Here is a 12,098-nt window from a genome sequence, read left to right on the forward strand (position 1 = left end):
ATGTCTTATGTGTAATTCATGGTTGTTATGGATATGGGATCATCCAGGTTGCCCTACAAGCTAGAACCACCATTGTATTCCATTATAAACATGTAGTAAGAATGAAGTCTAAGTTTTGATCTTCACTGTGTTCCTACAGATCTTCATGTTCCAGCTGATGCGTGGTCTGTCCTACTGCCACAAGAGGAAAATCCTCCACAGAGACCTGAAGCCTCAGAACCTGCTCATCAACGATAAGGGCGAACTCAAACTGGCTGACTTCGGTAGTAAAAGCTAATTTTTACACAATCATTGTCCAGTTATATTTTAACTCTCATTTTGTAAGTCTTCATTACTTTAGCACCTTTGCTTCCTGTATCCTAGCAACTATGCCCCTCTCTCTGATCTGGCTACATGTTTTACTGGAAGTGGGTAGACAAGCCCACTGGAGGTCCATTACTCTTTTTCAATATTTTTAACTCAACACAGCAATAAGCAGATAGAGGGACTATTTTTATTCAGGGATTTGTCGGACTCATTATGACTTCACAATATGTTGATGTCAGAAGATGATATGAGGATATTAATGCTCTGATACACTATATCACACTTATTGCATCATGATCTTTGTCAAATGTCAAAATTAAAGTTTGTAAAAGTAGTCTGATGAAAACTGCTGTCACTCAGGTCTCACAACCTTCTTGTGTTGTCAGGTCTGGCCAGGGCCAAGTCTGTCCCCACTAAGACCTACTCCAATGAGGTGGTCACTCTGTGGTACAGGCCCCCTGACGTGCTGCTGGGATCTACAGAATACTCCACACCCATTGACATGTGGTGAGTAGGACACTGATTATCAGTTGTCTAGGTTGCACTTGACCCCCTCGGTTTACTAGACCATACATAAGCTGTGTCTCAATTCAGAATCTAAGTGGCCCACCAATAAGGTGGTCTTCGAGGTGGACCATGAAGGGAGAACCAAAAAGAGACGGTCTGGTCTACAGAGGCTTTCCATGATCTGTGTCACCAGCTCGTCCCGTCCTTATTAGTAGGATACAACCAGAAAGTTTCAACGTCCCTTGTTTTTATTTAACGTATGTAAAGTACTTTACGAAATTTGAGCACTTTCATTTAGTAGATCTCTCTATCTTAGATTAAACCCACATGACTGAATGTTGAGCAGTTCCTGCTGAGTATTTCAAAGAGAAGTGTGTGTGTGTGATTTGCTTAAAATACACAAAATATAAAATACCACCGTAATTTGAACATTTCGAACAATGAGCCTCATAAAACGTACTAAGGAAAAATTGAAAATATTAAGCCAGAAGCAAAATCCTTAGCAACTCAGAAGGTGAGAAAACCAACACCAGGTGGGTGCAAAATACCAACGGATAGAAACTGGCCACACTGACAATCTCTTTGGGTTTTTTGGGAGAAGTATTAAATGATGGCTTTATTCAGTTATACATTTTCATTTATCTATTTTACTCAGCATTTTTGTATTCGAAACTTAGTATTTGAAGCATTGTACAACCAAGACATGATTCTTGGAATTTAAAGCCAATCGGGATCAGGTAAAGGTAAATGAATTGCATTTTTGTAGCACTTTTCTAGTCTGATCTTTCAAAGCTATTTATGACACAAGTCACGCTCACACATTCATACAGTGCTGTCAGTGCTGTCAGGGGAAATTTGTATTCAGTGTTTTGCCTAAGGACACTGTGGAATACAGACTGGAGGAGCTGGGAATTGAACCAACGTCCTACTGTGGACAACCCCCTCTACCTCCCAAGTCCTGTTAATTACTTAACCACATGTGTAAAAAAGGTAAATAATAAATAAGGTGGTTGCTGCACACAGAAGCAACAGAGGAGCAAAAACGACACACAGCAATCTTAATGTGACATGAGAGAGAACAGTTTGTTTAGGCATTGATCCCCATGCTGCTAATGTCAATGCTGAAAATGAGATTAACTATTGTTAGCATAAATGCTTGAGGCCTTGATCCACCCACCACTAATATTTCTGCTCACGTGTCATGTGGCCTTAACCAGCATTTGATCTGAACAGAGCTGACATGCTTCAATCTTTAAGGCAACACGGAGCACATGGGGTCCTCAACACGCTCGTTCCAGCCCTGGCTCTGAGTGATACTGTTACCTTGTGATCTAACAGCGTGAGGATAGTGCAGGCTTTCTGTGAATCCTGCACATCTATTTCAATCTTCCAAGTTATTAGCAGAGACATGAAGCACAGTCACACAATAGAGAGTAATTCAGCTGCGTTCACCTTCCATGTGCATGCGTTTGCTCAGTCGTGGTTCGCCATGGAGAGATGACTGTACCTCTCGAGCAACACGACAGGCTTTTATGAGCTCACATATCGTCTGATCAGACCACAGGACACCTCTTCAATGCACCATCCTGGATGGAAAGAAAGAGCCACTCACACCATACCTGTTTGTTGAACAGGATCTCACCTACACGTGACTTTATCTTCTCCGTCCTCTTCCAGGGGAGTGGGCTGTATCCTGTATGAGATGGCGACAGGCCGTCCCATGTTTCCTGGTGCCACTGTGAAGGAGGAGCTACATCTCATATTTAGACTCATAGGTAAGAGAGCAACAGGATATACCAGCATCTTTCCAGGCCAGATAAAAAGTAATATATGATGTGACAGTATCCTGTGAGAAGATGACTGCACAGTTCCTTTACTGCTTAACTTTCAGGCACTCCAACAGAAGAGACTTGGCCTGGTATCACCGGTAATGATGAGTTCAGGTCCTACCTCTTTCCTCAGTACAGACCTCAAGCTCTCATCAACCACGTACCCAGGTATCCCAACATTTCTTTGTCTGTTTAGCTGAGTGGTGAGTTCAAGTTCAGGCTTATTTCAGGAGTAAAAGTTATGAAGATTAATGTCAAAAGGACAAAAAATATATTTGTACAAAGCAGAATTTAATAACAGGGCCTGCTAGACTTGTGAGCTAACGTGAGGTTTACCTCAGAGTTTTTAGCCTTGTGGTAAATCACCATGGTAACTTATGTTGAACTGCTAGTTTGAGTTTGAGATGAGAGATAAAAACCTGTCAACATCAAATGAATGAAACCAGAGTCATCCATCTACAGGGTCCTGACAGGGACAAAAGAGTTAAGGCTGCATAAAGAAACAATAAATGTGAGACGATTTCAGAATAATCGTTTTGCTGGTCCAGACTTTTCATGTGTTCATTGTGGTTTTAAAACAAAGCTTCTTACAAACTTTACAACACAATTATTACAGCTTCATCTTAGTCCAAGAATCTTTGATTCCTGACTTAAAACTTGACAGAGTTGAAATACTGTTTTATCATTTCAGATCAGAATAGCATGAGGAACAATAAAACCTAAAACCTATTCACTTTTTCCCTTAATTATAAGAGAACATTTTAGTCAAACTGACTTCACTTCTCTCTGCTTTGCCAACACGAACAGTCTGACATTGTGTTACCTTTTTTTATTCATCCATCAAATTTTCATCATTAATAAACTCAATCAAATTCCTCCACTTATTTACAGTTTAACTTTAGCCTTTTACCTAAAGATCAAAAGTCTTTTCTACTGGTTCTTTTCTTTCTGGTTCATTTACATTTCATAGAATTTCACTTGCATTTACCAACTCTACAGCCAGATGTCAGCATTTCAATCAATCAATCATCGATTTCAAATCAAATTTTATTTGTATAGCCCATATTCACTAATTACTATTTGTCTCATAGGGCTTAACAAGGTGCAAACTTTTTTCTTGTATCAGAAAAATATTGAGAGCTTTATTTGTGACTGTGTTGCTCAGAAAAACTCCACCTCTGTCACATGAACGTGCTCGTAGCTCGATAAGAAAACCCAGCGTTGACTGAGACAGTTGATAACCATCTTCATAGTCCAGGTTATTAGAGTTAGGTTAAGTGAAGCCGGATAATTAAAACATATTCTGGGTATGGTGAACTCCCTTTGGCCCCAGGTGTTTGCTGCCAAGTGGCCTCATCTACTTACATTAACCAACTGTTTTCAATTTAGTCTATGATCTTAGAAACTGAGAAAACTCTAGGTGGCAGAAGTAGAAATGTAAAAAATGTCCCATCTTATGTTAACACAACTGAAATCTGAGAGGTGCTATTTGTATTTTGTTGTGTTTTATACTTTTTGCTCTCATATCACTTGTAATGTGTTTTTATGTTTTTATGAGCTAAAGAAAACACTCTGATGGATAATAAATTTAATTCTATTGCAGCGATGGGAATAGTATTATTTGTTCTCTGTTACATTTAGCCTACCAATAAAAAGTTAGTATTGCTTACATAACTAAACCTTATTTTCTCATACGTACATAACACACATTAATATATGTATCTCCTCATTATTTTCATTTTTTCACCAGCATCAAAGTAACTGTCCTCTGAACAGTCATAATATGTGTAAACTGAGCTCTTTTCTTTGTCTCCACCAGGTTGGACACAGAAGGGATTGACCTGTTGTCTGCTCTGTTGATGGTATGAGACAAAAACACAATGACATTGACACACCAGGATTTTGTCAGATCTGAGCAGGGATCTCAGGGTTGGTCTAATCGGCTACTTTTGTGCTATGATTGCAGTACAACACCAGGAGCAGAATCTCATCTGAAGCTTCTCTGCGACACCCCTACTTCCTGACTCTAGGGGATAACATACACAATTTGGCAGACAGTAAGACACACACACACACACACACACACACACACACACACACACACATACATACACTGTACACACACTATAAAGGCCTGATAGGAGTAATTAGATTCACAGTTCTCTGCAACTGTCTGTGAGTAGCAGATTGTTCTGAAAAACAAAGTTGAAACCGTTGAACGCACAAAAAGATTTGAATGAACATGTAACAGATTTTGGTTTTCAACTTCACACAATAGTCATCACATTAGTGTGTTTGTCTTACAAGGATGCATGTAAAGTTAGAACCTCATCATGAATTGTATCGTAAGAGCGAAGTGTTGCTTCAGATCCTTTCAAACAAATCAGAGGCCACAGATTTGATCAGTGCTCCTCTCCTCCTCTTTGTTTTAGCTGCCTCGGTGTTTTCCCTCAGAGAGGTGCAGCTCCAGAAGGACCCAGGCCACCGCAGCTCTGTGTTTCAGCCTTTAAGTAAGTGGCCTCCACAGGTGACATGATATGAATTTACTATAAGCTGTGGACAAGTCATAGTTACCGGCAGCCAATCATTTTGTTTGCATAATGGACAGTTCAAATTACGCGTTATAATAGTTCCACACCTTAAACCTGTTAATATAAAAGATTAGTTTTACCTTATATTCTCTTAATGTTTAGTTTTGTAAACGCATTAGACTGACAAAGTATAACAATAATAATAAGGATGGATTCTCTCTTATAATGTGAGTTTCCTTAACTATTTGTAATGAAAGAGAATTAAACTCATCTGTGTTTTACTCTTGACCACAACATCTGAAATGCTCAACAGTCTGTTAACGTACTTTGCTAATTAGCAATGCTGTGCAAGAAGCCGGCATGCTGAGTTTGTTTATTGTGACACAAATAAAAAACCAGAACAATGAGTCTCAGAGGGACTGAAAAAACTCACCTCAAATAACCAAGGGGTTTTCTTCATATTCAACCTAATTACTGTCACTAGTATACACTCTGATAAGCTTGTTTAAGTCTCACTATGACTTTAAATTCACCTGAGTATCAACTTAGAAGCATCAAGTTTATTAAGGTTAAAAGGATGATGCATTCAGGGAAAAGATGGAGTTGTTGCTTCCCTGTTAATAGACTGTGTCTATAGACTATAGACTGTGAATAATTACAAGTGAAGAATAAATGTGTTCTCACTTTGTCTCTCTTCAGCTCGAGGAAAAAACCGAAGACAAAGCATCTTCTAGAGGTCCCACATATGAGGACGAGAGACGCACATTAAGGAGGAGCAGCCTTTACAGACCACAGCACTAAGGCCAACACCGCTCCTCACATTCACAAGCATGCCTCAGTTACATACACACGCGCACACATGCACATACACACAAACTCATATGTGCACTCACTCATTTCCATGGCAGCTGACCGTGGAGACACACAGGGTCTCTGGAAATAACTGTAATTTGTACTGCACTTGAAATGACTGAGCTGAGACACACAAACACACACACATACATTTGCAAACATTTGCACAATCAGCTACATTAAAATGCCATTTCTTAGTTGCACCAGGGGCAGCAGAGATTTAGCCATCTTGCTGATACGCACACATTTCAAGAAAAAAACAGTCCAATAAATAAAACTTCTTCACATAGGACTTACATGTATCATTTCTATTCAGCACTCACCCGGTGTTCTGGCCAGCCATGGTAGCGACCACATCTGGAACCATCATCTAACTGTCAGTGTAAAGAAGTATTGCCTGAACATCACAGGGAGGGTTGTGATGTGGATGGAAGTGGCTTCAGTTTTGTGTAAAATCTACTGAGGTCACTTCCTTTTTTAAATTGTTTTGTCGTAATTATGTTTTGGCTTATGTCTACACCAAAACACAAACATGTAGCTTAACGGTACACTCTGATTTTTTATTTAGCATCCAATGATTAGCATTCATTTTGCTATTTATGCAGCCCCAAATGTGTCTGTTTTATCTTTTATGTTTTATTCATTAACTTTACAGATTTGCTTTATGTCAATCGTATTGTATTTGTTGTCAAAAAGGTGTTTCAAAGCCTTTTCCAAGAGAAATTCTGGTAGGGAAAAATATTATTTTGGCCTGAACTTTGTCAAATGGACACGTTCAATTTAAAAATGCTTGAATTAGTTTGTTAGTTAATAAGCTAATTAGCTATTGATTAACTTATACAGAATAAGCTTAAAACATCCTGTCACTTGAAGAAAATGGTCCTTGTAGCTACAGCCCTGGGTGCTATTAGTGTTTTGCTAAATAACAAACTCAGAGTGTGTAAGGATTCGCACATTAAGACAAATTAAGCAAAATGTTATCATGAGGATTTCAACCTCAAAAAGAAACCACAGGAGAGGTCCACCTTGTATGCTAATCCAAAATGTGTGGGGAAGGTAATGATGGTTAGCTAACTGAATATGTAAGCTGGCTCATAAACTGACGTTATTTGAGTTTAATCAGACTTATCTGTGATGAATTGATTAGTTCCAGGTCAGAAGATGCCCCAGTATTGCAGCTCGGGGTGTCATGTGACCTGACAGCCTTGAAATACACAAATAATCTGGACATTGAAATCGTAGCAACACACTGTTCATCGGACTCCATCATGATTATAAAGCAGATTTGCCTTGCTACAGTGACTCCATGTTTCAGCGCATCGTGGGGTTTGTTCCATGCAGTGTTAACAGCTGACTTTTACTTCAGTTCTTGAAGTTGCCTTAGTAAACTGTGCATGATATATTGGCTTGTGAAGAATCTCTATTTGATCTAGTGCATCCAGTGTGTTAGGAGGCATTTGCTCTGTGTCTGTAAATAACTCATTGCGAGTGTATGTATTTCTTAGTCTCCTATTTGCACAAACCAGAAGTGTCCTCTGAAGCCTGCTCCCTTCCCTTAGTGTCTTTCTTACCTACTGTGGTTTGAAAATATTAGCCCATAGTGTATGAAACCCTTAAACTTAGATTAGTACACTGGTAAAAGTATGTCCTCCTAAATACGTTCTTATAGCAGTGATTGGGATTGAGCCCAGAGGTTAGTGATCTGCAGTAACAAAAGTGATGGGGGCATGTTGCTGAGCTACACTTAATTTTACCTAACTCTGTCTCCATCCTCTCACTCCGTGTCCAGTGCTGCTGAGTTCCTGCAGACAAGGAGATGCTGAGGGGAGGGGTCCAGTGCCTATGATATGGTTGGGGCCACATAAATGACCTGTGGGGTGAGATTAAGGATGTCTGTCAAATTAACTGTGCAATATGAAAGAGATATAGACAGGTTGTGTGGAGTTCAGTAGTGGCTTCCTATCACCATTATTCTTCCAGTCATTAAGTTGTGCTGTGCTTTTAGATTGGTAGACTTATTGATAAGAAGTTGCATATAAAAACGTCTCCATAATTGATTTACTTTTTTCTCGAGATTAAGTTACGTGGACCAAATATATTTCCATAATTTGGTAAAGTAGGATAAATGGTGACAGAATATTTCCTTTGTATATAATGATGATTCCATCCCCAGTATCTGTGAGACATGCTGCTTAGAGGCTCCAGAGATTTTAAGTGAAAAGCAACAGGACTTGATGTAGAAGACTTGTTGCCTTTCATCTTCCTTAATTGTGACTGATTTGTGGGCAGTATGCCTGAAACAAACTCATTCATTACTGTTGTGTCATATGACATCATCTGAAAAGTGTTTACAACTTTCTTAAGAGCCACACTTGAGGTGGGTAAAGAGTCTGCTGTCACAGAAATGGGCTAAATGAGGTAATCACATGGAGATAATGGAGGACAGGCTCTCCTCAAAGGTGCTGCACTTGAAAAAAAGGCAAAGTAGTTGTGTGAAGAATGAAAAAAGGGACCTTAAGAGAAAGTCTTGCTTCCTAGACTATCAGTCTTAGAAAATTACCAAAAATATTTCAGATAGCGTAAAATAATCCTATAAGAAATAAAATTAAGACATACTGAACCCTTCCAAAGTATAAAACCACTGTTTGGTTGTACGCACCTTGAAAAAAGTGTTTTTGGAGGGCCAACTCTTTTAAGTCAGCTCTCAAAGGATAATGGACACTCAGAGATGTGCGAGCATGGTCAGACAATGCAGATGGTTTAGAAGAGCAGTGGAGGATGCCATGTATGTTGAACTAGACTTGAGCGATAGAGGGGTCAAGGATGGTTCAAGGTTCCTTCAAAGGCAGTTGAAGATCCATTTATATCTTCACTTATGAGACTGTAAAAACTCCTACAAGTCTGACAGTAAAGGTCTGAAAGGGCCGGGTTATACTAATAAATTATTATTTTCTATAACCTATTATCTGATCACATCAGAGGCCAAAGGGGTTAGTAGTTTTTGTGAGTGACACAAAACTGGGATAATAAGATGAACAGCATTGATAGAGGCAAGGTCTGATGAATTGTTTAAGTGTAGAGATAACAAACTTCTACTTGACAGTCTCTCCTCCTGGGAGTGTTGTGAACATATGAGTGCAACTCTATTATCAGTCTCTCACATCAAGAAATAGCTGAGAGAATTAACAAATGATAGCTGGAAAGAGAAGTTCCAACCCTGCTAACTTTCCCAGCTTCACAACACTTACTGAAATTAGTGTGTGTGAAACCATGGGTTTTTGGAAAATTGTGGAAAGGTGTGGGAGAGGAAGTTTCAAACACTGTTCATCTGGACCTTATGATAAAGCATCAACTTTCACATCCTGGTCAATTGGCCCAAAGAGTCTGTACACTTGCTTATCAGCTTGTCCCACAAAACTTGAAACCCCCGCACCTACACCTTTCCAACAACAGAATTAAGCAGGCTACATCCAACAGTTTCCTGAAACTAAAGATGATCTGACAAGCAACTCCTGCAACTTTTATCAGTGTTCTGTCGTACAACCAAGTGCACCATTGTGAAAGCTTTTGAGTAGAGACTACACATGTTTGCCTGCTTCTAACCCTGGGCTCCGCAAATGTGCATATGTACAAAACTCTGCAATTACATCATTTCAGACCTGAGACAAGCCTCCAAATATTCCAAGCATTGTGGTGTGCCGACCGCTGTATCGCCAGTGATGATTTGTAGTCCTGACCCTATCACTTCTTCCAAAACATAGCTGTACTAAAAGAGTTTCAACTGAGAACCATCACATCCTGCTTCCCCTGTTTTATTCTTCTAGAGCACCTGTGTACTGCTGTGGAGATTTCCACAGTACCCAAGAATAGAATGCAGGTGATGCAAGTATGTCCACGCTACGTGTTATGGACAGTGTACACGCACAGAGGAAATTGCCCAAACTATCCCAAGAGCTTGACTATTACATGTGTCAAGGTCAATTGTGCGAACGACTCTATGAGGTTTGATTCCTTGGCTCTCAACAGTCAGTCTGAAGTGAGGAAGCCTTTCCGATTAGAGGTAAAAATGTCTTTATGAAATCTGCAGCAAGTTGACAGCAGTCGGCTTTGATTTAGCATTCCAGGGTTATTTGATTTACACATTTTGTGATGAATGACGTTTGAGACTGTTCAGGCAAGCCAGAGATAAAGGAGCTAGTGATCAGGAGCCCTTTTTACACATCCTTTTTAAGGCAGAAAAGTTGGACATCGCTGTTCCACCTTTTATCTGGCAGGGAAGGTTGTCACTGAATATAATCTGTGTAAAGATGAGAGCCAGCATTGGGGAACATGTCCTCTGATTACAGAACTCTGACATGCTATCTCAACCTGGGTGGCAGTAAGCAGGCTTTGTTTGGTTCAGTTTTAACAAGCAATGGCGGCATAGTGAGGGGTCTTTTTAACAGCAATATAGTGGGATCTTAAGAGGCTAAAGGGGCAAGGGAGTTGTTGGTTTGAGCCTCAAAAGCAGGGTGTGTTCGGGGGCCTTAAACCAAGCGCTTAACCCCAAAAGCAATCCAGCAGCATGTGCAGGTCGGGGGGGTGTTATGTTTGTTTGAGTGAAGAGACAAATGCCAATGAAAATTGAATTGTTGCTGAAAGTTATCCTACCTCTAAACGTGAATGACGCTGATTGAAGAATAATGTTGTGACCATCCAACCCTCTGATCACCTGTTAGTCAGCTCAATTAAAAGTGACGGAAACAAGAAGAGGGAAATTCAGGGGCGAAGCTGCAGGGACTTCAGAGGGACGCTCTGTGGATGTTACACTTCCAAACCTCCCCCTTCCTTCCCTCAGTGGCAGAAGTATTACTTTGTGTTATAGTTGTGGTAAATGAAGCTATTTTAAATACTGTAATGACAAAGAAATAATATATATGTATTTTAACAGCTGTTTTCATCTTTCTCAGTGAGTTTTATGCTGTATTAAAAAAAATAGAACCCTGTATTTAAAATGAAATTTAAAAAACTGCAGATTATGTCTAAATGTTTTATAAAAGATAAGTTTAGATTTTGTAAAAGATGTGATATTTTGTGTGATTTGTCTACACTGTTCTAAAATGAGAAATTGAATGTACTGTGACTGCCAACAGGCACAAAATTGATTGAATAATTGATTAATGAATCAATATATGAGCTATTAAAATTATGGAACACCCACCTGTTCAAAGTCTTCTTCTTACATAGTTCATTTTAACATTATTAGATGATATGATTGTTGAAGGATACAGTGCAAACGCAAATGTACAATTACCTGGATGAACAGAAGATGGGGCTATTTGACAACTGCATTTTAATCACCAGACGTTTGAGTTCAGCTCTGTTTACTTTTAAAAGACAGAGACTTGTGGTTGCCCCAACTGCAACAACGCAAGTAACTGAATTAACCTCATTCCATTTTATTGCATTTGACTAAAACTATTATAAATCTAACTATATGATGAATACATATGATGATAAATTAAAAAAAGAGTGCTGGGAAAGGGAACACAATCACAAGGATGTTATACATGGTCTCAAATACAGCAATACATTTATAAATATATGATATCCTCAATATCAAACTGTTCCTGTGAAAATATATGAGACAAATGAAAACAGAATGACAGTAAAATTGATAAGATTTTAGCAACTTCAAACAATACATGTCTTTAAAGGTTCGATTTTAGACCTTTAAAAAAACTCAGCTCAACCCCTTAGAAAGTGAATATTTAATGACAATTTAATCAAGCAATGAACACTAAAATATTTCCTCACCTACACACACAAAGCAAATAAAAAATAAGACTTTAAAAATATGACAATCTTTTCAATTTTTTTTATATTCATCTCTACTGTTGGCGATGCATTAAAAAACACCAGTGTGTTTGACTTTGATGACGCATACGCACAAATGCAGCACAGTGGACTGACAGCAGAATGCTTTCATATCAGTGGGCTAATGCCTAATTGATTTCCTATAGACAGATGCAGGCCTCAGAAGGGTCGTTGATACTCCACACTGAAACACACTGGGGGTTTATCACCACTGGCT

General features: G+C 39.1%; 1 protein-coding gene across 2 annotated transcripts in view; it reads left to right on the plus strand.

Annotated features, from left to right (window-relative positions):
- Positions 1–11,222, plus strand: part of cdk18 (cyclin dependent kinase 18) — a 44,189-nt gene extending 32,967 nt beyond the window's left edge. For both annotated transcript variants that reach the window (XM_069513312.1, XM_069513305.1), the window contains exons 9-16: positions 140–263; positions 693–813; positions 2,491–2,588; positions 2,705–2,810; positions 4,462–4,504; positions 4,609–4,699; positions 5,075–5,152; positions 5,873–11,222. In XM_069513312.1, the coding sequence (XP_069369413.1) occupies positions 140–263; positions 693–813; positions 2,491–2,588; positions 2,705–2,810; positions 4,462–4,504; positions 4,609–4,699; positions 5,075–5,152; positions 5,873–5,907 (696 nt within the window). In that variant the 3' untranslated portion in view covers positions 5,908–11,222. The remainder of the gene's footprint in view (positions 1–139; positions 264–692; positions 814–2,490; positions 2,589–2,704; positions 2,811–4,461; positions 4,505–4,608; positions 4,700–5,074; positions 5,153–5,872) is intronic.
- The last annotated feature ends 876 nt before the right edge of the window (positions 11,223–12,098 follow it).

The sequence above is a fragment of the Paralichthys olivaceus genome, chromosome 2 (assembly GCF_024713975.1).
Source record: "Paralichthys olivaceus isolate ysfri-2021 chromosome 2, ASM2471397v2, whole genome shotgun sequence".
NCBI classification, from domain to species: domain Eukaryota; kingdom Metazoa; phylum Chordata; class Actinopteri; order Pleuronectiformes; family Paralichthyidae; genus Paralichthys; species Paralichthys olivaceus.